This window comes from Primulina tabacum, chromosome 3 (genome assembly GCF_025594145.1).
Source record: "Primulina tabacum isolate GXHZ01 chromosome 3, ASM2559414v2, whole genome shotgun sequence".
Taxonomy (NCBI): Eukaryota; Viridiplantae; Streptophyta; class Magnoliopsida; order Lamiales; family Gesneriaceae; genus Primulina; species Primulina tabacum.
The window spans coordinates 7,302,033-7,328,932 of NC_134552.1; the positions used below are offsets into that span (position 1 = coordinate 7,302,033).

Genomic DNA, 26,900 nt, shown 5'->3' on the forward strand with positions numbered 1-26,900 from the left:
GTCAAAAGACCACACCACACTTCATCGCACTGCGCCGAGCGGGCGCGCGCACGTGTTTAATTCACCGAGACTTAGCCTAGTAACGTCTCCCCTCTTCTAAAAACTTCGGTACCTTTTGGGGCTCAAACCCATAGTCCATAGCATAGTAGAACTAATAATGAGAAGTAACTTCCTCATGTTCAACGTAGATGGCGATGTATTCACCTTCATCTCGTTTCCTGGTTTTTAAGCAAGAATTGCTTGAGCTGTAAACTATCTAGTTTTTACAGGCTTGTAAAGATTTTTATTGTGTTTTCTGCCAGTTGGTAACCCGTTAATGGACTAATTATTTCAGTTCCCTTCCTTCAAACTACCTAGTACTTGTTTACTTTGGAAGGTTGGTGGTTATTCTGTTACTCTATTCATTGAAACTTTGTAATAATCCATTTCTAACAAAACATAAAATAATTGTCTACAAGAGGTCCTCTGATAAATAAATTTCTTATTTTTCTCTTGCTCAAATGCAACTGAACGGCATACCGGTGCCAGAAAGCTAGGAACATCATCTGATATGCTCACAATCAGAATTCCAAACTCGGATAGAGAGGCTAGGAAAAGGTCCTGGAGGTGTGGAACAGAAGGTAAACCACGAACCATTCGTTTTCAAGGTGGTCGCCGAAGCGGAGATGACCGGAGAGATTCGGAATTGGCGGAGAACTGGATAGGAAGAGAGTAAAGGGTTGATGCTGCCATATGTAAGGAGCTATATACGGGTGAAGGAAGTCGAGAATTCGGCGGTGGAGGGACCCAAGTTCGGCGGCGGAGGTGGAGGAGTCCGAGTAGATGGAGTAGAAAACGGTGTCGTCTTGGGGCGAGTGTTTTTAGAGAGAAGATTGAGGAAGAGGACTAAGCTGCTTCTGCCATGGCCGTAGGTCTGTCAAGGGCGATGAATTTTGGCGGTTTATGTTGGGTTTTTGGGAAACGGTGTCGTATAGAAGAAGAATCCCTTTTTCCAATCCCAAAATTCTGGGTTTGAAGAGTAATCCCCTCTGACAGCAGGAAAATGGGCTACTTTAACTATATAGATCTGGGCTATATTTAAGGCCCAAAGAGAACCATATATTATTCATATAATAAACGAAGCCCGTTTACGTATCAGGCCCAATCTTCAAATCTTGGAATATATGGGGCCTTTCAGAACTTCAAATTAATTAAAGCACAGAAAATGACTCAAATATGGTACTGCATGCGCATGATTTGAGTTCGGTGTTGATTGCTGAAGTTTGAAATTATTTTTATAACTTTTTTCTTTTAAAAAATGTACATATTTTATTAGTCAAAAATTATATGCAATAAAATTTCTAAATATTAAAAATACATAACTTAGACTGAAATTTAATTAAATGGAAGACTGAAGAGTACGTCTCTTGTGAGACGGTCTCACAAATCTTTATCTGTGAGACGGGTCAATCCTACCGATATTCATAATTAAAAAATAATATTCTTAGCATAAAAAGTAATATTTTTTATGGATGACCCGAATAAGAGATCTGTATCACAAAATACGACTCGTAAGACCTTCCCACACGAGTTTTGTCAAGACTGAAAGCATGAAAAAAATAAATATAACAAGATTCAAACTATAAATTTCTCTAAAAATTTTACTGTGAGGTCATAGAGTGAAATATATGCTTACGTTTTTCGCTTTTACAATGATCTCTCTCTCGAAACTGCTTCTTGAAAGCTCTCGGTTTTTTTTTTATTAAAATGTTTCAGTTTATCAAGGAGCATACATTAAAATAAGCAACCATATTTTAGCTTTAACAACTAGCTTATTACAAAAATCTCCTCCAAACGATCATGTACTTTAGTCCGATCTATTCGATACTGATTTATTTACTAAATTTGTGCCACCTTGCATATGGACACATTACGAAAGAATAATAAACATTAAAGTCACATTGATTAAGCTTGTGTTTAATTGATTAAAATTTTGGAATCAATCCAGGGATATGACAATACCAGTAGAATAAAATCAAAGAAACAAAAAAAAAAAAAACCGAATAATAAAATTACATGACAAAGATTATGCAGTTATTTTGTCATTGGTACGGTCGCCGAAAGAGACTTAAAGCGCACGTGCGAGTCCCCCCCTGAATAGCGAGTTAAATTGGGGTCAAAAGATACCACGCACGTGACTCTCAGTCAACGGTCAAAAGGTGGTAATTAATTATATTTACATTCTGGATAAAATAATGAGTGCCCTTTTCTTTAACCCTAAGATAAGAACCCAAACGTTATAATTTTAATCAAATCCACACCGCACATTTTCCTTCATCGGGATGGTCGAGTTGATTCTGTTGACCAATATGAGCCGTTGATTGCACTGTTACTACTGATTATCAATAATTACATATGGTAATTAAATAAGTATTCACTATTCATGCAATGGAAGCGAAATCAAGCGTTTACTTTTACAGCAATTTTCAATTCATAGATTATATAATATTTGTTAATGTAAAAATGAATTTTAAATTCACAACGCTCTTTCACATTTTCTTAACCCCAAACGGTGGGCAGATTAAATGTTCCTTGAGCGTACTCCCGGGAGCAGATTCAGTTGAGACGGGTTGGGGCTTGTAACTCAGAGGAGTAGAGCATGTGGCTAACGATGTCGGGGTTTTCTTTAGTGAGTAACCGTTTTAATCGGAATCGAAATCTTATGTCGAAAATAAAAATAAAAATAAACTGAATTTTTCGAATCAACTTATTATTTTAAAACATGTAAGGAAAATATAAGCTGTTGAAATTAAAACCAATTATTTGGCGGAAAACATAAAACTCAAAGGTGTTTTTGAAATTTAATTTTTTTACAAAACATCAACAAAAGTCCTCTTTTATTCTTTGTATATAACATGATTTGTAGTGATTCTATGCATATACTGTGTGCATAAAAAGTAATTTTATGTATTAAGTAATTTTTTTAGGCTTTAGGGGGTAATTTTTTTTATATTAAAAATTGACAAATAAATTTTAAAAAGGATAACTTTTTTATTTTCAAATTTTTTTATGGTAGTTTTTTTTAACATAAGTTTGTAAATTACGGTGATGATCATTTTGGAAGAGACCGTAGACTAATACTGACACGATTTTTGTGTTAGAAAAAGGAGGAGATGAAATAGGTAATATAATTTCGTAAATAAATATACGGAAAGAATCCAAATAATAACTCTTATAATAGGCATGGATTATTATCTATAGAGTTCACAAAATGACAAGGAATTTTTTTGATTGATCGTCATTGTTATATCATAACATTAAACCATTTCTATTATTTTTCTCTTAAAAAACTATTAACTTAAAAGGCATATTTAATAATTACTTTTATATAAAATTCTTTATCGAATAAAATATATAGTTTTGTCGTGCATACGATTAATTGTCAGGCAAAAACTTGTGTGAGACGGTCTCACGAGTCGTATTTGTGAGACAGATATTTTATTTTAGGTAATCAAAGAAAAAATATTACTTTTTTTATGCTAAGAATGTTACTTTTATTGTAAATATTGATAGATTTGACCCGTCTCATAGATAAAAATTTGTGAGATCGTCTCATAAGATACCTACTCTTAATGTCAAATGAGACACAAGAAAATCAAACCACATGCCGTGAACACGTCGAGAGCCCCGCAAGAACCCCCTGCCCTTTCCGCTAAAATAATTCAATTTTTTTAGTAAATGCATGCCTAATATATGTCCACGCACACTAATTGGGTTGGCCTAGTCATCATCATACGTACTGATACATATAAATTCATTTGAATTTTTTTATTGTAAATCGACGAAACACATCATAAGTTTATTGAATAAGATATTAGAGCTACGACTTAAAATATAGCATTTATTTGACTGGTTGTGGGTGGTTTCGTGTGATTGGAAACTTGAGGGCTTTAGATCAATGGAATTTGAGTTATCATTTGATATATATATATATATATATATCAATTTGAGTTTTATATATATATATATATAAGTCAATGGAATTAATTTGATTTATAATGCCCCAATGTCTAATATTGATAGTGAAAGAGGGTTTTGTTGGTTAGCTAACTTGTATAAAGTTATGATCATAAAAGGAAAATATAAGATAGTAAAGGGTAGAGGCTCTATTTTATGCATGCACACTTATTTACGTTGAAAATTTTGATAGTTGATAGTCGTCTTTTTGGATGATCATCTAACTTTATAACATTTATATACACACACACACACACATATAGTTTTGATATACTAGATACACACTGCGCATACTTATGTGAGCACCGATGAAGTTGTATAACTAATAGGTGAGTGTCACCTCATCAGCGTTCACATAAAAGCAAAAATTTGTGTAAGACGGTCTCATGTGTCACATTTTATGAGACACATCTCTTATTTGGTTCATTAATAAAAAAAATATTAATTTTTATGCTAAGAGTGTTACTTTTTATTGTGAATATCGGTAGGGTTGACCCGTCTCACAGACAAAAATTCGTGAGATCGTCCCACAAGAGACTTACTCAAAGATAAAAGTCTTATTTCAAAATATATATGGTGCAAGTGAAATAAACATGTAATAAGGACATTTTGAACCCCAATGGAGTGTTGATGATTATTCAGTTCAATCTTTTGTTCCAATTGATTATCGTTCAAGCTTAAATATAGTTTTTTGAAAACAAATGAATACTTAGGAAAATAATGAGAAATCAAGATTTAAATCTTTATTTCTGCTCACAAATATAATTTTAAGATCAGAACTTTGCGGAAATTGCTAATTTTTCTCGTCATTTTGGGGAGGGAATTGTTTTAGGACAACTAAAATAACACACACAAATTTTGGCGTGCATCACCCGCACATTTTGCTTCGTCAACGTTGCATACTTCCAAGAATTTCATTCTCTCACGGGGTGCCAGCCACCACCAATTATCTTGTCTTTCTTAATCTTTATTTTCAAAAGATATTTATTGCTCATCCATGCATGTAATTTGAGTATAGTAAAAAACATTTATGATTAGTTTCATGCGTATTTTTTTTAATAAAAAAGTTGGTTTTTTTATGTGTTTCATTTATGATTAATTAGAATAAAAGTCATTCGTTTTTTGTATTGTGATTTGACGTGATGTGACCAGAGACGGAGCAAGAAGCGGGGTTGCGATCGTCCTCAATTTTTTAATTATATTTCACTGATTAAAGAATAGATGTCGTGTGAGACGTCTCACGAATATTTATCTGTGAGACGTGTCAATCCTACCGATATTTACAATAAAAATAATACTTTTAGCATAAAAAATATATTTTTCATTGATGACTCAAATAAAAGATCTGTCTCACAAAATAAGACCCGTGAGAACCGTCTCACTCAAGTTTTTGTCCTTGATTTAAAAGTGTTAAATTATTGTTTTTTCACCTTCTTTCTTAATATGTGTTTTTACTCCCCTACAATTTTTAAAACATTTTTTGCCTCTCAATATTTATTTTTTAGCTCCGTCGACCAAAGTTATTCATTTTCTTAATTAATTAATAATTAATTAAGAACAGCAGTAACAATTCAAATGCCACAATCTCACACCGTGTTAAATGAATTAATTAACATACTCATTAATTTAAATAATATTTTGTATAACCAAGTTAATGCATGCATGCGTATTAAATGCCCTTGTATATATAAAAGTTTTTTACTTTTTAACACTTGAAATTAGTTTTCAATTCACTCGAAGTTTAAATGTATAATATGCAAAATAATGAATAGATCTCTTCTGAGACGGTCTCACGAATCTTTATCAGTGAGACGGGTCAACTCTACCGATATTCACAATAAAAAGTAATACTCTTAGCATAAAAAGTAATATTTTTTCATGGATGACCCAAATAAGAGATTTTTCTCACAAAATACGACTCGTGAGACGGTCTCACACAAGTTTTTACCTAAAATAATATATGGTAACCTATAAAACGACACTAGACTAACTAATTTCATATTATTAACAATAAAATAAAATTCTTAATCTATATTTATTTTATACAAGCTATAGATGTATTATTGATTAAACAAAAAAGATCTTTTGTCTAACAAGTTAAATGTTTTTTGGTTATTAAATGCATATTTTTAAATATGTGAATTATTTATATACATATGTATAGTAACGTATTTGCTATGTCCAAAACTCCAATATGGTTTATCAAAATAGATAAGCATGTAATAATAAAATAATATATCTGGCTTAAAAGTGGAAACAAAACCCAAACCCTAAAACGAAAACAGGTAAAAGATGTAAAATCTTGTTCCAAGAAAAAGAGCAGCAGGCCGCATCTTTCGCGACCATGCTGACCGGCCAAAATTTGCTCCCGCAGAACCAAACTCAAAAAGTCACTCAAGTTCTTCACTTTTTAATTTTAATTAATGATTTATTATTTCAAAATTTTCTTCATTATAATATATAACATTAATTATAGATTATAATAAAGCAATGGATCTACTCTCTGGTTTTACGCGGAATGGCGGAGGGTACCGCCCCTTTCTCCCATTGTATTCCTCCACATGTCCCCACACCCTTTTCTCCCTTTTTAAGTTTTGCGTTTGCTTCCTGTTTCTTTGCCAAATTTCCTTGCTTCTTTCACCTTTGCATGCGCTTTTTTTTACTCTTTTTTTTATATAAAGTCTTTCTTTCCTGTTTAAGAGTTATATAATTTGTGGAATGAGTAGTGAACATCCCATCTGGGTTAATTTCTTTTTCTTTAAGCTGCGATTTTAGAAAAGAAGTTAGAAAGATATATGTATGACTTCATCTTCCAAGTATGCCATGCACCTTTTCTTTACATTTTTCTGATCATTAATCAATCATCAATCAATAATAAAGGTATATCTATCTATCTGAATCTGAATATATCTATCTATCTAAAAACTAAAAGTGTTCATTAATTTCTCTGTCTTCAATTTATTTACACTTCAAGCATGTTCTTTAAGCTTGACGATTCTCGTTCATTTCGAGTGGTTTTGTAGGAGTAAATCGAAAAGTCGGAGTGGAGATTTGTATATTTACTCGTGAATCTTGGTAAAAAGTAAGAAACTTGAAGAAGAATTGGGTAAAATGGCACCAGAAAGTAACTGGCTATCATTCTCACTACAGTCTCCCGTGGATCAAATGCTGCAGTCTTCTTCTACTGATCATTCTCACAACTACTACGGCTTTGCTGATAATTTTTACGCAGTTAATGGTAAGCACATTTCTTTATATATTGTTAAACCAGTTTTCAGTTTTCTCAAGATTTATTTTCTTTGCGAACCAAGTTTGAATAAAGCAAGAAAAGACAAGAAAATATGCCAAACATTTGAACTTATACTATCAGTTGCTGCAACATTTGGTTTGAAAGCAAAAGTAGCTAGAACTTAATAAAAACATTTCTTTCAAGACTTTTATGCACTTCGTTCTTTTCTTCTTTTTTTTATGAAAAATTTTATTACAGGGTGGCCAAGCCAAAGATCTCAGACCATGTACCCCGAAGCAGAAAACCATTACTCTGGCAACTTCATGGATTCATCAACGCAAGCGCCGCCAAAGCTCGAGGATTTCTTCGGCGGCGACTCGACAGAAACTCAAGATTCAGCCTTGACTCATATCTACCACAACCATCAAACCGGCTGCGGCGCCGCATATGTCGGCCACGGAGACCAACAAGATCTCAAGGCTATTACTGAGTTCGAAGCATTTTCTGCCAATTCGGGCTCGGAAGCTGATGAGTCGTCGTTTGGAGTTAGTAATGGTGGTAAAAATAGCAATAACAAAGCTATCGTTTGTGCTGAATCTGAAAGCTGCAAAAAAATTGCTGAAACTTTTGGTCAAAGAACTTCGATTTACCGAGGCGTTACCCGGTACGTACTTTACAGGTTAAATTATTCAAAAGCACAAGTAACATTTATGTTTACGAGAAAAATGTTAGTATTTTTAAAATTTTCAAGTTAGTTTATTTACACTATCGACGTGTTGTTGCAGACACAGATGGACGGGAAGATATGAAGCCCATCTATGGGACAATAGCTGTAGAAGGGAGGGCCAAGCTAGAAAAGGACGTCAAGGTAACTCAAAAATGGGGCCATCGGTCTTGAAAATTTTTACTTATCGTGTGAAATTAAAAAAATATAGAAAATTAGTATATTAATACTTACCTTGGTTTGCATGGATTCAAATTAGAACATTAATGGGGTCAAAGGGATGTACGTGTTTTTCTACTAACAACTTTAATTTCAATCAAACTTTTTACATTGATGATTGAGTGGAATATTGATGTACAATTTGTACTTTTATTTCATTCAATCGGATGCGCCGCCAATTTGTTTATGTATTAAGTGTTATATTAGTATATATATGCATGGGTCTGGTGTAATTGAAATTATTGTCCCTTGGTTGCAACATATGTCCCCCCACCCAGCCTAGTCAAAGGACTCTTGTCGGGTTGGCCACGTTATCATTGGATATCATGTCAATAATTCAAAGCTATCTTAGTTTTATCTGAATGTTTTTGTTTGCACCCATACTAGCTAGTGCTTGTGTTTACTATATGCACTTGTTTAGTTAATCTGTATATGATCTTGAGCTCTTCCTTTGGTGGCGTGCTGTACTAATGATAGCTTCATTCTTTTGCATGAATTTGGATATTTATTCCTGGATGTTACGAAACTGTGGATTATGACTGGCAGTGTACTTGGGTAAGTTGCTTTGTTTGCTACATTTTTCCTGTGCATGTAAGTATTTATAAATTCTCGTCTCATTTGCATCGATATTTTTTTTTTTGTGCAGGTGGCTACGACAAGGAAGAGAAGGCGGCAAGAGCGTACGATTTGGCGGCTCTAAAATATTGGGGTCATAATGCCACCACCAATTTCCCGGTAAAGATCTTTGTTCTCTTTATCACGAGTCACAATTTATAGATGCGTTTGGATTGCGAGATTTACAAAAACATTTGAAATTTGGATTTTAGATCATGCCAATATTTGGTCTATCTGAAACGCATTAAATTTATAAATGGAAGAATTTAAACTGAATGGGTATAAATTTATGTATAATCTACAATAATGGACTATAAATCCTTGATCTTCAACTTATTGTTCACAATTGTTTAAACCAATGCATGATCTTCCAAGTCTTACAGAAAATTCTCGTTTTAGATATCCCATTATACTAAAGAATTGGAGGAGATGAAGCACTCGACTAAACAAGAGTTTATTGCCTCGATTCGAAGGTTTGTACATCTTAATTCGTTTCGAACAAAATACTTATTGTTGATTTGGTTGAGGTTATTATTTATGAGTGACTTTTATCCTTAGGAAGAGTAGTGGTTTCTCAAGGGGAGCATCGATCTACAGGGGTGTTACAAGGTTTGAACTCTCGAGTCTTATCATAAACTAGTTAATTTCTCGCATTATCCTATTCATTTTGTCATCTTTAACTTGAACTTGCAGGCATCATCAACAAGGTCGTTGGCAGGCGAGGATCGGTCGAGTTGCTGGGAATAAAGATTTGTATCTCGGAACATTTGGTACGCCAACTTTCAACATGCTTGAAACTTTAATCTATTAAATCTGAGAATAAAGTTAAATGGAATTTTGTTTATAATTTGGCAGCAACTGAGGAGGAAGCAGCAGAAGCATATGACATAGCTGCAATAAAGTTTCGAGGAGTAAACGCGGTAACCAATTTCGAGATGAATCGTTACAATGTTGAAGCAATAAATAGAAACTCCCTACCCATTGGAGGAACATTGAAACGGGTACAACCATCTCTTCAAGTACCCCAAGAAAAGATACCTTATAGTAACATCCTTCAACCTCCATGCAGCAGCAGCATTGATTTTTCCACATTTCAACCAGTTTCCAACATCCCCTATAGCGTGCCATTCGACCTCTCTGTACCATTTTATCATCACAGCCTCTTCCACCACATCCATACTAGCAATCCCCTTGTGGCCGATGCTTCAGCCTCTTCCATGGTGCCAGAGTTGTTCATTTGGCCAAATCAATCCAATTAACAAGACATTGCTAGTTGACTAGGTAGATTAGGTGGTACCAGTCTTCTCCTGATGTTTAACCATAGTTTTACTTCGTGCAATTCATCGTTAATTGACGCTTCGTCTGACCCGATAAGGTCTGGGATTAGTTTTTAGTAGTTACAGGTTAGGTCGAGGCCGGAACACTGTAAAGTAAGCCATTTTCAATGCTGAGCAACGATGCTGGAGCAGTTTCAGGGTATTGGATTAATTTTCAATCCGTTTTCCATTTCCAGGAGCTGCTCCTCGAGTAATAAATATAACGTTTCTGCAAGTTGTTGTATCATGCATGAGCATTTTATTTGAAGGATATTTTTTTCTATTTAATGGTCGAATAACATATCTCGATCCTCCGTATATGAAAAAGAAGACTAAAAGATAATAATCTATATAATAATAATTATCAATTGCAGTAGTATTCTTTATTCTCTGTCAAAACTATGGAAGCCACAATTATCAGTGCTTTGGGAATCGTTGTGTGAGTGTAACTCCATATTTCCACTTGCAAAATTCTTACACAGGTGTAGATTTTGTCACCCTCATATTTTTAGAATTAATGTATTTCCAAAATCAGTTATATTTTCGAAAGTAACTGAAGTCCGAAAACCCCAAATGCATGGGGGCCGTTTGATCTGGAGAATGAAATCATGTTGTACAGAAACCAAATATTTTGACAAGAAACTGGAGAAAGGGAGCTTTTATTATGTTTTCTGATCTCATGACTTACATTATATTACTATATAAATTAACTATTCAGAGAGCAAATATTCATCAAGCTCGCACAGGTCTCTAGCTACTTCTGAAAGCAAATTCACATTCATCAATCGCCATTTCTTCTCCTGATCTTTACTCATGGCGAAACAGAGAAATCTGCACATAGTTATGTTCCCGTGGCTAGCTTTCGGACACATGATTCCATACCTTGAACTCTCGCAAGAAAAGGCCGCCAAATCTCAATTATTTTCACTCCAAGGAACATCGATCGACTACCAGAATTGCCACCAGATCTAGCTTCTTCAATTACATTTATCAAAATTCCACTGCCCAAAATTTCTCAACTTCACGAGACCGCAGAAGCCACATCAGACATAAAATACGAAGATGGTTGAAAATGAAGGGGAGATGTTAAAGGACAATGCGAGAAAAGTAAGTGGATTATTCAGGGATAAAGAACAAAATTCTGTTTATCTGGAGAAATTTATTTAGTTCCTCGAGAATCACAGAAGCAAGGGATGTGCATGATAAGCATAAGTTGCATTACAATATGATCTTGTAATTCCTTGATGAATTGTTTGAATCCTTTCCTACATTACCTTAAAAATAGCATGTAATTGTCAGTTTGTTTGAATTTAAAACCTATCTTTCCATTTATTTGTTTGGTCTAACTTAAGATCACGAAATTAAGATTTTAGTAAATAAATAATATTTTCTATACCAAACAAATTTAGACTTTATCGCAATGAATTACTCAGTACTTCCGATGATTTACGAAATCTGACATCAACTGATATAAAACTAATCTTTTTTTTTATCAAAATATTTTTTACCGTAGTTGATTAATATAGTAAAATGTTTCCTAGGGATGCAATGGGACGAGACGGGACAAGACGGGAGCGGGTTTGCCGTCCCCATCCTAGTCTCCAAATTCCATCCCCACACTCATACCCGCCCCGATCTCCGCTTTTTCAGGTTCCGGGAAGCCCCAAACCCGAAACTTCGGGGAACACCCGCCCTCATCTCCGTTTCAAAAATATTAATATGATAAGACGATGACGGATTCGGAAATTTTCTCAAACCAAAACTTATTATTATCTATTATTATTATTTATAATATTAATATTAATAATAATAATATTATTAATATTTTTAAAAATAATATTATTAATACTAATAATATTATTATTTTATTATTGATATTATTTTCGGGACGGGTTCGGGGATGAGGATAATAATCACATACCCGTCCCGAACTACATCGGAGATTTAAAAAAAATATCTGAACCCGAACCCGAATCTGAAAAAATCGGAGATCTCCATCCCCGTTTTGGGTTTTCCCCGCGGAGCTCTAAACCCGTGAAAAAAATTATCATCCCTAGAGTTTCCCATAAACATTATGGTTTTTTTTGGTTTGGTTTGATTTGGTTTTGTTTTGTTTTCTTAGTTTTATGGGAAAAAAATTTGCATTAATGATGTCCGGACAAAGAAATAAAATAAATGTCGGTAATAAATGTAAATATCAAATAATGTCCCCTATTGTCTGATTAATTTAAAAATTACAGTATCAGTTATCTTTTAAATAATAATACAGTAGTTCACTACACAGCTGCTTACAAAAAAAGTAATTATTTGAAAAAATTACAATTTTTGTTATTTATATTGATTTATTTTAAAATTTGATCTTCTGTCAAAATCGAGTTTATATATATATGAGCTCCATTAGGACTTGTTTTGTATTTCTCAATAGCCGCGAAAGCTCACTCCATTTCAGCTTTCCTTATATGATATTCGAAATCGCCTTTGTTCGATTGTTTTTCGATCCTTGTTCGATCTGGAACCTCAAGAGTAGTATATTAACTATTTAACTAGTACTACTGTTCTAAACTGACCATTATGGATTGATACGTGAGGTACATGGCCACAATCCAGGAATGCCCTTATCATGATATAATGGAAGCTCTAACATCCTTGTCCAGTAGCCTGTGCAATAGCTCTCATAGAATGGGTCTCTAGAGATGTCTCTATAACTTATAAGATGGGGATTGCGAGTGGGATGTGTGTGTTTATATATATATATATATATATATATATATATATAATGGTTTATTGAGCACTTAATTGGGAAAATGACTAGGCAGTTACGTGCAATAAATGTATCTATTTTCATTCTCATTATATTCAACTAGAGTATTTAAGCTGTGCTATGCACTGGATGATATTATTAAAAATTAGTGAAAAATGAATAGATATTTAAATTGAAAAAAATTAATATAATTATAAAAACTATTTTTCGCTAATTTTAAAAAACTTTCTTAAATACAACGCATGTCGATTAATTTTTTTGGCTAATAATCACTCTCATATATCAAAATTTATATTGTGTTAGCCTAATGCAATAACATGATGCTTATCATGTTTAGTGTATTGATGTCGACCACCAACCTTAATACATATTTAATTCTTTAACTTTCGAAAAGCTATATATTATTATTTTTTAACATGTGATAAAAAAATATTTTTAAATCACATTTAATAAAATTAATGAGAAATACTTTTTTAAAAATTCAGTAATTTCGTCTAAATCCACAATCACAAATAATTTTGTGACATGACATGTGTTTGACACATTTGAACCGAAATACATTATTGCATGGTGAAAGTTAGTCATTAGCCCTAACAAATAGACCAGCACTTAAACAAAATCTATATAAAAAATAAATATATGTATTTTGACAAATTTTGAGACATTTGTTTGATATATCTCGAAAATCAATATGAATAAATAAAACGAATTAACTAATGCTAACTTTTTGTAAAAAAAAAATTCCAAATATCAGTTTTTTTTTAAAAAAAAATTATTTTTTAAAAAATTGATTGATTATATTCTTGTCAATCCAAATACAGTTCATTTTAAAAAAGCAAAATTAATAGACAATTCGTATATAATAATTAAGATATTATATACGGACTAATTAAATGATTTCTTTCACACATGAAATGTAGCATCACGGTGCAGTTTTCTTGTTGGATACAGTTCATTCATTATATCGTCCAAAATGTTTTTGACAGATCGTGGATCAGAACTAAATTGCCGTGGGATATACATCATTAATGGAGGATATAAACAAGACAGAATTAAAACCGGTCGACATATCTTACCCATATCTTGCTCAGCCTTAGACGACCACCGAATGGGAGCGAGGTGGGTTCAGGTGACCGATTAATACTCGATAATTTGTGCATTTGTGATGTCTTGTGAAAATATTCCGACACTTATTTCGGTTCAAAAAAAGTTTAATTTCGGCTCGAATTCAATAAATTCGAATAAAAATAAAATATTTATCGAGTTGACTCAAAAAATTCATGAACAGACTCGATTCATTTATAGTTCTAGTACAAGTTATACAAACTTCATATGAAATTTATTGAATAATATATTAGTTTCCATAAAATTCCCTTTAAAGTGATCATACTACTACTGGTCATTTCACGTTTCATGCATCAAAATATGACTATATACTCTACTTTCACTCTGACCTATAATTGACGTAAAATTCATTAATTTCAAGAAGGAAGAAAACATAGCTACCCACTCCATGATTAATATATATAAAATTCATTAATTTCAAGAAGGAAGAAAACATAGCTACCCACTCCCTCCCTGATTGGAACAATCATCAATGTTAATTATTTTTCAGTCAATTTTTTTTTTTTTAAAAAAAACACATACCTTATAAATGAAAATTTTACGTACCCTTAAGTTGAGTTGGGTGCGAAAGATAACTGAAAAAGTTATAAGATAAAGTGGCTAATTATGATTAATGTCTGATTATCTTTCTCAAATTAATGTGGTTGATATTAGCTATTTCTGAATTAAATATTTTACAAATAATTAGATCAACATATATCATTTTTCTTTTTCCTGTGAATGCAATTCAATATATTAAATAAATCATTCTAGAAATTAAGCCGGGATTGTTATATATCTTAAAATTAAAATTATTACAATTAATAATTAAAGTTTTCGATGGATTATACCCCAATTTCACTATTTATTTACCCCACCTATGAAATGACATTGGGATATTGGGCTTAATCTTTATTATTTATGTGATTTGTAATAAATTAGATCAAGGCACGTAATAAGGTAACTCTCGACGACGTTTCTGACGTTTGCTCACGAAGTAAGTGATGGCCCACAAAATGGTGTAGCCGAAAATTTAGCATACATAGTCTTCTTCTGTCCGGTTACATAGATGGTTTGGGTGGGAATTAAACATTGGCTTGGAATGAAGAAACTAATGAGCCCCAAAGCTGCGGTTCTACGAGCGTTTAGAGGAGTGTACCCAGGGAATTCCATGCTAACTAAGATGCGCTTCTCGGCCTTTGCAGCTACGATTTACCAGGTGTGGAACGTAAGAAATAGAGTCGTGTTCGAAAATGAGAAGCCAGATGTCGATTTAACAATTAAGAATATCAAGATATTCATTTTAAGTTGATTTCCTAGTTCAATTGATGTATCTATGATTTCGTTTTAGTTGTTTGATATGTGAGTTGTTCTATATTCCGGAGATATCCAGTGTACTTGTATAACTATTTTTTATATTATTAATGAATATCATTTTCATTAAATATATATATATATGGAGAAGCAAATTTCGTGGGGCCGATATATATATATATATTAAATTTAATTTTCCTTGTCTTTATTTTAAATTTAAATCAATATTACATAGTGAAATAAATTTTAACCCCGACTGACGACTGACAAAATTTTTACATTCATCTTCCTTAAAAAAAGCATAAATAGATGTGACTCGATCCTAGAGTATGTAATAAATTTCCAATATATCGATCCACTTCTGATCAGGCTCTCTCGAAGCTAAAGGGCATGACATTGGTGCAAATCCAAGACACCCCTCAATGGAAGAAGACACTTGGGTTCATCGGCCCTGGATTCTTAGTCTCTGTCGCCTATCTTGATCCTGGAAACTGTAAGTAAAATACCTCCTCCCGTCCTTAAATCTGATCAATTCACACATAATATATATATATATATATATATATATATAGACTAAACTGTTTTGGTTTCTTCTTTCATGCAACAGTACTTAAAGTCTCGTTTCGAGTAATTTTTGTACTTTATTGCATGTGAACTCTAATTATTTTGATTTGCAGTGGAAACAGATTTACAAGCCGGGGCAGACCACAAATATGAAGTCATATATATTCCTCGATCTCATGGTTTTTAATTTTTTGAACTTCAATTGGCGAATATGTATTAAGCTTATATTTTTTTGTACAGTTGCTATGGATTGTGTTTGCCGGGCTCAGCTTCGCGCTCATCATTCAATCTCGTTCTGCAAAACTTGGGGTGGCTACAGGTCATTCATTCTTGATAAACATGAATTTTTGTGGGATGATCTATAAGTCAATTTTGTGAGATGTATATTCTATTTGGATTAACCATGAAAAGCATTATTTTTATGTTGAAAATATTACTTTTTATTCTAAATATATGAGTAGAGTTGACTCTTCTCAAGAATAAAAATACGTGACATTGTGTCACAAAACATCTGGTATACGTGACATTGTGTCACAAAACATCTGCTATTTTTAATATACTATTACTTAATTTTACGCTTTTATCGTTTTCAGTTCTTGTTTTTTTTTTTTTAAATGCTCCTACCTCTGATCGGGGTAAACTCAAGCTGAATAAAAATTGAAAACATAAAGAAGAGAATTCAGTATTTTTGAATATGTAATTACGATGATTCTGAAATAGTTGAGTTTGTAAAAGTTGTCTGTTTTAACAAATTATTTTATAATTAATATAATCAAATAAATATATATTTTTTTGGAATTTTTTTATAACAACTCAAAATTTTTAAATAAATATATATTCTATGAGAAGTTGATTTTAAAATGAAATAAAAATAAATTTATTTATGATTTTATATATAAATGATATTTTTTTTAAAAAAAAGTTTGGTAACTCTAATCTTATATTTTTTTAAATAAAAAAGAAAGTTGTCGAGGAAGAGTACTTTAATTGATCAATCGCATAAAGGTAATAAATACGTGGATCTGAACATTTTTGTCTTGTTGATTTATGTCCTTGTCTTGTCTCTTCGCACTTGATACTAGACCCACCCATTTTTAATGAAAATATAGTACGAGTCTATTATTTGTTATTTAAATTATTGAACTGTCCTTCGAGAGAAAAAAAATGTACAACTCTATTAAAATAATAACAACAACAATAATAATAATAAATTGAACTATTCATAATTAATTTAATAGAAGCAATCACAGTACTAAATCCTATGACATTAACTAAATGAATTTTGTATATATAAGACCAAGATGTGGCAATTAATGTCGTCAATGTAATTAATTAATTATAAATCTCAATGGACTGACTGAACTGAGCGAAAGACACTAAACGTAACCCTCTAAAAACTTACATGACATTTTGAAAATCATTTGAAAATAATGAAAGTTGAAATAATAAAAACAGTTTGATTGAAAAAATTTATCAAACGTTTTGCATGCAACATTTTTGTATTTTATAGAATTCAAAATGCTTCACAGTGCTTATCAAAACAACAAGAAGTAAATACGATAAATTAAATCAACACAAGTTTGTTTACGGAGGTTCGAGTGTCAAATCTTTTTATATTCCTCCTTTTTTTTGTTTTTGGAAGGATTTTACTAGAAGACTTTGATTTTACAAATCTTTCTAACAACCTACTTCGACTTATGAATTATGTCTTGCCTAATCAAAACTATTAGTACACTTTTAACTTCCGTTAGAGATGACAAGTCTTACAACCAAATACAAAAGATATATATTGTAATGTATTTTTGTAAAATCTCTCACTCAACTATTCTATGAAATACATGCCTCTTTTGTGTGAGTGGTATATCTTCAAATGATGTTTTCTTCTATTATTGAACATATAAAAGTGTTACACAAACTTGAATTGATGTGGATGATTCATCTTTGAAAGCCCATATCTCTTCTTGTTCCTTACACGTCATATTCTTGGACTTGCTTTCATTTTAGCTTATATTTCTTTTATAATTTGTCCATGTTTTTAATCTCCATCAAAAGTCTTTGTTTGATTTTCAAAGTGTTGTATTTATGGTCTCCAAAAATGATACAGACGTTAGATACAATAATATGACCATTTGGAAATGTTTTTACAATTTTCGATATTAAAACAGTCATATTCGCGTCGTTATCCAATTGGTGTGTAGTCCGGTCTGATCCGGATGCACCTCAGATGGTTCCAACTCTACTTCAAGCTTGCTTTGTCACTTTACTTAATTGTATCACTTGATTCGTCGATTTATAGGCAAAATGACGAACACGAAAGTTGTAGTTATTTGTATTGGCTCTTTATATTGAATCATTATTTTTGGATAACCTAGCTGGGGGAAACAGCCAAAATGCCAGAATTGGTCATATTAATGTGGTTGTTGTTCCCGTTTCATTAAGCTGGATTTTGCAACCACCGGTTTCCCTAGATAACATCCGAACTCGTCGAGCCGATCTGCATTATGATTTGTAGATATTTGAGTTGGCGATTCAACAGTCTTGGCAGCTGGTTATTTGGATCAACGAGTGATGAGATATACTCAAAAAAATTAGTTGCGTCAGATTTCCAGTACTACTAAATTCGAAGTTTCATCTTCTCAAAACTTCCAACTTGACATCTATCAAATGCAAACTTGAATAAATATATTAGAAACACACTAACAAGTTTTGTTATAATCAAAATCAAGATTAATTATATTTTTAGACCCAACGATATTTGATTTATTAATATTTTTTGCTTTGGTCGTAAACAGGAAAACATCTGGCCGAACACTGTAAAACGGACTACCCGAATCCGATAAAATATTGCCTCTGGATATTGGCCGAAATTGCAGTTATAGCAGCCGACATACCTCAAGGTTTGTCGTTTTAAAATTTTAATAAATTAAAATTGTCGGATTTTCCAGCAAAAATGCAGCTTTATATATTCATATTAATACTAATAATTTTAAAAACTGGAATTTGGGGGTTTTAACCAGTGATAGGTACAGCCTTTGCTTTCAACATTCTCCTGGGTGTACCCATTTGGTCTGGGATCCTACTGGCTGGGCTTAATACACTTCTCCTTCTTGGCTTGCAAAGATACGGCGTAAGGAATATTATATCCCGTATATATATATATATATATATAATATATATATATTTCGAAATCTCTCTATATTAAATCACACACACATATGTAGTATTTTCCTAAGGTATAATTAAGTTTCATCGGTTCAAAAAAATATCAAAGCTGACGAGTTGTAACATGATTCACAGAAGATCCATGTATATATATAGGATGACTACTAATTATTAATATGGGTTGAGTTTGGTAGATAAGAAAGTTGGAAATTACAATTGGAATACTGGTGTTGGTTGTGGGAGGATGCTTCTGTTCAGTGATGGCATATGCGAAGCCTAATCCAAAAGAGATTATGAAAGGAATGTTCATCCCCGAATTGAGAACTTCTAGTGCAACAAGAGATGCCATTGCCCTTTTGGGAGCTCTCATTATGCCGTATATTCTCACCCATGCATATAACTAATCAATTTCATGGTCAGTAGATTTATTCTAGCTACCTAGTTATGGTAAATTATGAACTGTGTGCAGGCATAATTTGTTCCTTCATTCAGCGTTGGTGATCTCAAGAAAGATATCGCGTACATCGGATAGCATAAGGGCAAGAAATTCTTGATTCTTTGACGTATATATAATGAAAGATATATTAAGTAACTCATGGTTGATGAACTTTCATTGCATGGAATTAATTTCATGATGCAGAGTGCAAGCAAGTACTTTTTACTAGAAAGTGGGCTAGCCTTGTTCATTGCATTTCTCATCAATGTGGCTGTTATCTCTGTGACTGGTAGTGTCTGTTCCAATCCTAACATCACTTTGGAGAACAAGAACCATTGCAACAATATCACCCTCGACTCCGCCTCTTTTCTACTCAAGGTCAGGAGATGAGCGGAACAGAGCAGTCGTATCCCGCGTAATTCAAAAAACAATTCGGTTTCAATTTTATTTTTTGTCTTGGTTGTATATATCTCTGAGTCTACGTACCCATCAATGAAAATATATTCATAGAACGCTCTCGGAAAGTGGAGCTCGAAGCTGTACGCGGTGTCCTTGCTCGCCTCTGGCCAGAGTTCGACTGTAACGGGGACTTATGCCGGTCAATATATCATGCAGGTGGAGCCTAGATAGCAAGCTAGATAATTTCGTAAATCAAATCAAGTCTATAACAATTAAGTTATGCAGGGATTTTTAGATTTGAAAATGGAGCTTTGGTTACGGAACCTGGTGACAAGATGTATTGTCATCCTTCCAAGCTTGATGGTCGGTATCATTGGTGGTGCTTCTGGAGCAGCTAGATTGATCATCATCGCCTCGGTACATGATTCTTGTGCTACTCTCCTAATTCTTTAATCGGTGTATGTTTTCGTCGATAGATTAAGATTTAATACGAAAGACTTGAATTTGAACTCGAAAATGGAGATTCAGATTCAGTCCCTCGTCTTGTGGCAAACTTGAACAATGAAAATGACTCAAATCCATCGATCCCCACATTATTATTCATATGGTCTTATCAATCAATTAAGAAGTTAAATTTTATTGACATTTATTCATTCTTTTCCCCTCTCTCTGTTGATTTAGATGATATTATCCTTCGAACTGCCATTTGCATTGGTACCGCTACTCAAGTTTACAAGCAGTGCGGCCAAGATGGGAGAGCACAAGAATTCCATTATGGTAAATTATTCATCTTATGTATCTTGACAAATCTTAGTTGGCAGGGTGTGCTAGCCTAGCTTCATGAATCGACAAACGTTTTCGCTTGCAGGTAAATATTGTCCTGTGGCTTCTTGGGTTCTGCTCAATCGCAATCAACATGTATTTCTTAGGTTCAACTGTCATAGGATGGATTACCAGTCATCAGATGCCCAAGGCAGCAGCAGTCGGTGCCGGAATGTTGATAATTCCAGTGGCTATACTTTACATTGCCCTTTTAGTATACTTGACACTTAAGAAAGAAATACCCAACATAAATCCCCGGGATTCGATTTTGAGTCCTGGAGTATCCTCCGAACGAGAGTCGAATAATGGAAATCAGAGGATCAGTACTGAGATTACTGAGGTTCAAATGGAAGAAATATGAGGCTAAAAGAAGTGAAGTAACCAAGTGTCTCTTAAGTCTTAACTATCACCTATTTATTTAGTAAAACTATTGGATTGTCCATCCATTTCCGATGTTTTTTTTCCTGCATATATCAGAAATGAACCTTTTTTCCTTCATAAATAAATATCCTGTGTTTGCTTGAAAGTAAAAAAATATATAAATAGAAAGAATTGTTACCATGAAAGAACAGTCAAAAATTGATTGATTTATTTGTCTTAAAAAGAAGCAGCTTTTACCCTTATTTGACGACTTAGCTCAAAAGGCAGCCCAAATCCATAATTCAGGCCCAAGCCCACCGAAACGAATTGAAGAAAATAACGGCTGTTACTAACAGCCATTATCTGCAAATTTATGAGGCGTAATTGAGGTTACTTTTAAAGTTAATATCCCACGATTTCTGGAGTAGGTCTCTTGTGCGACGGTCTCACGAATCTTTATATGTGAGACGTCTCACGAATCTTTATCTGTGAGACGAGTCAACCCTACCGACATTCACAATAAAAAGTAATACTCTTAGCATAAAAAGTAATAATTATTCATGGATGACCCAAATAAGAGATCCGTCTAACAAAATACGACCCGTGAGATCGTCTCACACAAGTTTTTGCCCGATTTCTGAGAAACAATTAGTAGATAAGCTCTTAAATTTATTTATTATTTTAATTATTTCAATAATATAACTTATTGAATAAGTCTAGTGTGAGAGACATTATCATAAATTTATAATGTTAGGTGAGTTGACTCAATTTATATTTTAAAAAAGGACAATATTTTTTCATGAATCGAGTCGGGTTGAAAATCCATATTACAAAATTAATCTGTGAGATGTGATGTAAGTTTTGTGTAACTTATTACTATTTTTTTATAACTGTTTTATTTGTTCTTTGACCTTATTTTGATAATTTTTTTTATCTATTACTGTTTCATAAAGCAATTGAGGGTGATGTAGTAACTACTTTTAGTATTTTTAAATTAACTTCAAAAAATAACCACACCAATAAATAAAAAATTAGATTCGTCATGCAATTTGGTAATTTCAATTTATTTTCATAACTTTCCCATTATTTCATCCATCACATTGACTTATTTTAATTTCAAATTTTGAGAAATAACTCACACACACACACACAGATATATATATATATATATATATAGTTCTTAATTTTGAAGTTGTAGTTTTTGTGGTATCTCATTATTATTTTTTCAAAAACTCTTTATAAATATTTATTTGTTTTGTTTTTCAAGAGAAAGCATAAAAACAGATGGAAAATCCCCGAGACTTAATATAGGAATAATTTATTAATTATGATTTATAATATTTGAAGGGTAATGATTATTTTGGCCTATAATCTCATGCATTATTATTTAGAATTTTCACCACTAAAAGATAAAATATTACAATATCCTATATAAAAAAAGCAGAAAATTACGGGGCCACGGTTTCTTGAGTTGCAGCAATGACTTGGCATGTTAGTTGTGAGGGGTCATGAAATTCTCGCAGGATATAAATCGACAGTTGGAAGCCCATTCACAATATTCCAACGGCAATTAGGTTCAATTCCCGTTACTCACGTTAATCATGAACCGCACATCTCTGTCTTCTTCTCCTATCCACCTACCATATAAAACCCATTAATTTTTTTTAAAAAAATACGAAATTATATTTTAATTAATCTATATATTCAAATAAATGATATATATCCATTAAATATTGATGATGGTATTATTAGACTATATGCATGTGTAAAACAAAATAGTATGTTATTACACTATGACCATACTTTCATCTGTATAGGTCAATTATAGGAACCATTTAAAATTTTTACATGGATTTATTTCATAATTCAATGCTAAAAGAAGTGTCACATTCAACTCAATTGTATACTATAAAATAAAATAATTATGGGTTCATGCATGTAAAGAGTGGGAGGAGTGGTTAAGGCTCACAATCCAAGGCCAACACAAAAGCTTAAAACGTGACAATCTTGCAATGCCAAAGGACAAACCCTACGCTGCTCTTGTTGCTCTCTTCTCATGTCTCTTTTATATTCAGCCAAACGTTAAGTTTGACAGCCTTCATGCCACACACTCTTTCAAGTCACCACTTTTTCGGACAGTACCCCCAAGTCATGAAATAATAATATATCTAATTTATCATATTCTAGACAATATGTGTACTAAACGAATTGAACAAAGTTTAAGGCGTGAAATCTCATATTTCTTTGTGTTCATATAAATATATGTACTGTTTGTCCGTGTATATTCATGTGTTTTTAGTTAAATAAAATTAATATAACTGTATAATCCACAAATTCACTGGTATATGTAATGGATACAATCATTTTTGCATATTAATGCAAGGACTGTATGCCGTAAGGCGATACGTAATTGCGAAGCATGAGTCAGTTTGACATTTAGGTACTATTTGGTGCGATGACGAAATCTTAGTTTGTTTTATTTAATATTTGACTCAAATTTTACAAATGATTAGAGTTATAACATCATTAGTTTCCTTGATCATATATTTTCATTGCATCTTCTCAATAGTCAAACGATTTTATATGATGTAGAAATTATTATTTAGTGTTAACAGGTGATACAATTCAGAGATTGGTTGCCTGACGGATAGAGACACTGAGACAATGAGCAGTGTTCAGAAAACTGACGACTCAACATGAAACAATTCAAAGATATGCCATTAATACACTTAATTAATAATGGTCCAAACCTATCACGAATCCCAAAGTGATAGAGGAAATGAGAAGGGGAAATGTTCAATTTTGCAATAGAATGGGAAAAAAAATACAGACAGAAAAATTATGTGAAACAGGGAACAAAATAAAAGTAAACAAGATTTGTAATTTGCGCTATTAAATGGCCTATTACTTTGTTATGATGTTGAATGATCATTTTGGCTATTTATTGTACTTTATTAAAGATGTTTGCTTCATTTAATTTGAAAAGTAATATCAAGAAACTCAAGAAACTACTCTGATAAAAAGATTACATAATATTAAAATTGATTATAATGAAAAAGAGTTGATTAATTAATCAACTAGCGTTTCACAAATGCACAAAACTAAATAGCAATCAAGAACCTGTAAAAACTACTCTTGCATGTTGTTAACTAACCCTTTCCCTCTTAGTCTCCATCTTCGCCAAACTAATAAAATAATTAAGAACAGATCGATGATTCAGGAAATGACGTCATGGTATATATGATCTTGATTTACGGCAGTGAATTGTAGTGACTCAAGTCAGAACTCCATGCCTGACTCCCACTCCAGTTCTCATTTGCATAGCTTCTACTTGTTGCTGGAGCATTTGGAGTCATTATTGCATAAGAATTCTCAAAAAACCACTCAGTAGATAAATTTTCATCTGCACCCTCTTTCCTTGAAATCCCAATTGGATTCGAGTAATCTTGCTTTGAAATATCTAGATTCTGAAACAAAATGGGCTGGGGTTTTTGAACAAGTGGTTCGATAATATGATCTGATACTGATGGAATATTTGTACTGTTCTCTTTCTGATTATTTCCTACGTACATCATGGATAATCTTTGTTGCTGCAACTTCAAGTGAAGGTCTTGGTTTATAGAACTCAAAGACTCAATGGAAGATGCAAGATTGCTGCGGAGATTGGAAGATCCCATTTCTTGAAAACCTTGAGTAGTACTGATCAATCCCAAATGAGGTGAGGAAGTTGGTGAAGGATCCAGGATAAGATGTGGGCCTGGAGAAGTTGTGCCACAAATGTTAGCTAGATTTCCGTAAGATGGAAACTGGTTGAATAGATGGGTCGTATTTGAAGGCTGGAGCCTCTGGAAATTCAGCCCTCCAAGCTGAAAATCCATGGCTGGTGAAATACCCTGAAAGAATCGGAACCCTCCAATATCAGATGGCCCATTTTCCTCCTTCGGATCCCCAGGAATCCTTTGAAAGGACTTGATTTTCTTGTTCTTCCTGCAACCTCCTCCAATCGGCACGTTGCGTAAAGCACCACCTTTAGTCCAGTACCTTCTACATGTCTTGCAGAAATGCCTTGGCTGTGTAAGGTTGTAGTTATTGTAGTAACAAAACTTGGTGTTTGTTGAATCGCACCTTGGGCACTTGAGGGCGGCCGCGGACGCCTCTTGCGGCTTGGCGGCAGCACTTCTCCGGCTGGTGGATCCATGGCTCTCATCTTTTCCGGCGAGGATTTTATCATCATGCGACATCATGGAAGCAACTATATATTTAAACCATACGACGGTAGAAAATATATAATTGTAAAAATTGTTCCAAAAAAACAGGTGAAGAAACAAGGAAATTGAGTTGTGGATGCATTTATGCTAGTTTCTAGCTTGGTCTTGTCCAGTTTCCTATGGCAGAGGCAAAGATAAACATGCGGATGAGGTAATTGATTTCATGCATGGGATTGAAAGATCGACGGGGTCTTGTGATCTTCTTCAAGAAGTAAAAAGATATAAATAGGATTTTTTGGAGGTTAGCTTGGATGTAGCTCTGATTTTTGTGATGGTGTTTTGTGTGAAACTCTGAGAGCATCATCCAAGAGAACAGAAACTAGGTATATCTATATGTAAGTCATGTATGTAGATCGAGTGAGTGGGGCTCATAAAGTTTGTTGAGTCTAATAATAATACATAAAATATATTATATAAAAAATATTACGCATAGGTGACATAACGTCGGATATTGCTAAGATTTTATCGGTTTTACAAAATGACAAACTAAACCAAATCATTAATAATTAAAAACCTAACCTAAACCGCTTTGGATTGGTTTGAATTATCGATTTTCAACTTTGATTTTTTTTTTTCCAAATAAAATATTTCGATTATAAACATAATTTAAATTTTCTAAACTAGCTTTTATAAATTGAAAAATAGCAATATGCATACAAATATTAAACTACTAACAATGTAATACTATGATAATGACCTTACAGATTTCTCATAAAAAAAAATATCAAAAATGAAAGTACAAATTTGTAAGTTTAGTTTAATGTTAAAAGTAAAAGTTAAAACTTTGTGGCTTAGCTTAAATTGGACATATTTTTGGGCCTATAAAATGGGTCCAATTAAATAATTGTAATCCTAAAATTTATAAAATCAATATCCAATATAAAGTTATCGTACTAATAATGATATAATATAAACTAAATATCATTTAAAATATATTTATAATTAAAAATTATATATTTATGCACTCTTAAACTAGCTCGCTGGCTGTAATGGACTCTTTTTCGGTTCGGTTCAATTTAGATTTTTTAATTGAAACTTTGAACTAAATCAATTTTTTCAGTGTACGTGATTATTTTAAAACCAATCTAAATCATGATCAACGAAAAATCAATCAACACCAGCTGTTTGATTTGGTTTTCTGGTTTTAGTTCGATTCGGTTTTGTTTGGTTTATGTTCACACCCATAGCAGACGTGTTTAACACCACATTAATATGCCAATGAAAAATAGAAATGAAAAATTCAACTTATTAGATTTATAATACCAAACTTGAACTAAACTCCAAAACAAACACATTCACATGATTACTTTTATAAAATTTCCTTAATCTCTCAGATAACCCCAATTTCTCGTGTGTGAAATTTATATCATTGAAAAAAAAAATGAAATGTATTAAATCAATCATTTTTTGTATATATAATCGAAAAGTTGAATAAAAAAATTTAAATATATATAAATTTACTAGGTGATGGCCTTGAAAGACAAAGAGAGAAAATGAAAAGGACGGGAAAGGGTAAATAATGAAGAATAATTAATGAGAGCCACCCTGCAAATGAAATGAAGGACCACAATGGTAACAAATTTGGTGCAAAATTTCTTCTTTCTTTATTTT

The 26,900-nt window shown here is 32.7% G+C and overlaps 3 protein-coding genes across 3 annotated transcripts; 2 read left to right on the top strand and 1 right to left on the bottom strand.

The window, feature by feature from the left end:
• Window positions 1–6,536: 6,536 nt before the first annotated feature.
• LOC142538904 (AP2-like ethylene-responsive transcription factor AIL7) lies at window positions 6,537–10,363 on the top strand. Its single transcript, XM_075644194.1, has 10 exons — window positions 6,537–6,876; window positions 7,020–7,234; window positions 7,484–7,889; window positions 8,011–8,093; window positions 8,715–8,723; window positions 8,815–8,903; window positions 9,183–9,256; window positions 9,342–9,392; window positions 9,477–9,553; window positions 9,639–10,363. Exons 2-10 carry the CDS (start codon window positions 7,108–7,110, stop codon window positions 10,040–10,042), a joined length of 1,320 nt encoding a protein of 439 aa, XP_075500309.1. The 5' UTR covers window positions 6,537–6,876; window positions 7,020–7,107; the 3' UTR covers window positions 10,043–10,363.
• Window positions 10,364–15,592: 5,229 nt separating this feature from the next.
• LOC142539760 (metal transporter Nramp7.2-like) lies at window positions 15,593–21,165 on the top strand. Its single transcript, XM_075645440.1, has 12 exons — window positions 15,593–15,771; window positions 15,956–15,996; window positions 16,083–16,161; window positions 18,635–18,739; window positions 18,860–18,969; window positions 19,199–19,380; window positions 19,474–19,543; window positions 19,645–19,818; window positions 19,951–20,055; window positions 20,125–20,256; window positions 20,521–20,616; window positions 20,708–21,165. Exons 1-12 carry the CDS (start codon window positions 15,669–15,671, stop codon window positions 21,020–21,022), a joined length of 1,512 nt encoding a protein of 503 aa, XP_075501555.1. The 5' UTR covers window positions 15,593–15,668; the 3' UTR covers window positions 21,023–21,165.
• A 2,893-nt stretch (window positions 21,166–24,058) lies between these two features.
• On the bottom strand, window positions 24,059–25,606 carry LOC142539761 (dof zinc finger protein DOF5.7-like). The gene has a single exon (XM_075645441.1). The coding sequence runs from the start codon at window positions 25,263–25,265 to the stop codon at window positions 24,273–24,275; it is 993 nt and encodes a 330-aa protein (XP_075501556.1). The 5' UTR covers window positions 25,266–25,606; the 3' UTR covers window positions 24,059–24,272.
• Window positions 25,607–26,900: the final 1,294 nt, after the last annotated feature.

Bases quoted from the DNA above. Each gene is read 5' to 3' on its own strand.
- LOC142539761 (XM_075645441.1), bottom strand. From the start codon at position 25,265: ATGATGTCGCATGATGATAAAATCCTCGCCGGAAAAGATGAGAGCCAT.
- LOC142539760 (XM_075645440.1), top strand. From the start codon at position 15,669: ATGACATTGGTGCAAATCCAAGACACCCCTCAATGGAAGAAGACACTT. The intron at 16,162-18,634 runs GTCATTCATTCT...GGTCGTAAACAG, and splicing joins AAAACTTGGGGTGGCTACAG to GAAAACATCTGGCCGAACAC. The intron at 20,257-20,520 runs GTACATGATTCT...CTGTTGATTTAG, and splicing joins GATTGATCATCATCGCCTCG to ATGATATTATCCTTCGAACT.
- LOC142538904 (XM_075644194.1), top strand. From the start codon at position 7,108: ATGGCACCAGAAAGTAACTGGCTATCATTCTCACTACAGTCTCCCGTG. The intron at 7,235-7,483 runs GTAAGCACATTT...ATTTTATTACAG, and splicing joins TAATTTTTACGCAGTTAATG to GGTGGCCAAGCCAAAGATCT. The intron at 9,554-9,638 runs GTACGCCAACTT...ATAATTTGGCAG, and splicing joins TTTGTATCTCGGAACATTTG to CAACTGAGGAGGAAGCAGCA.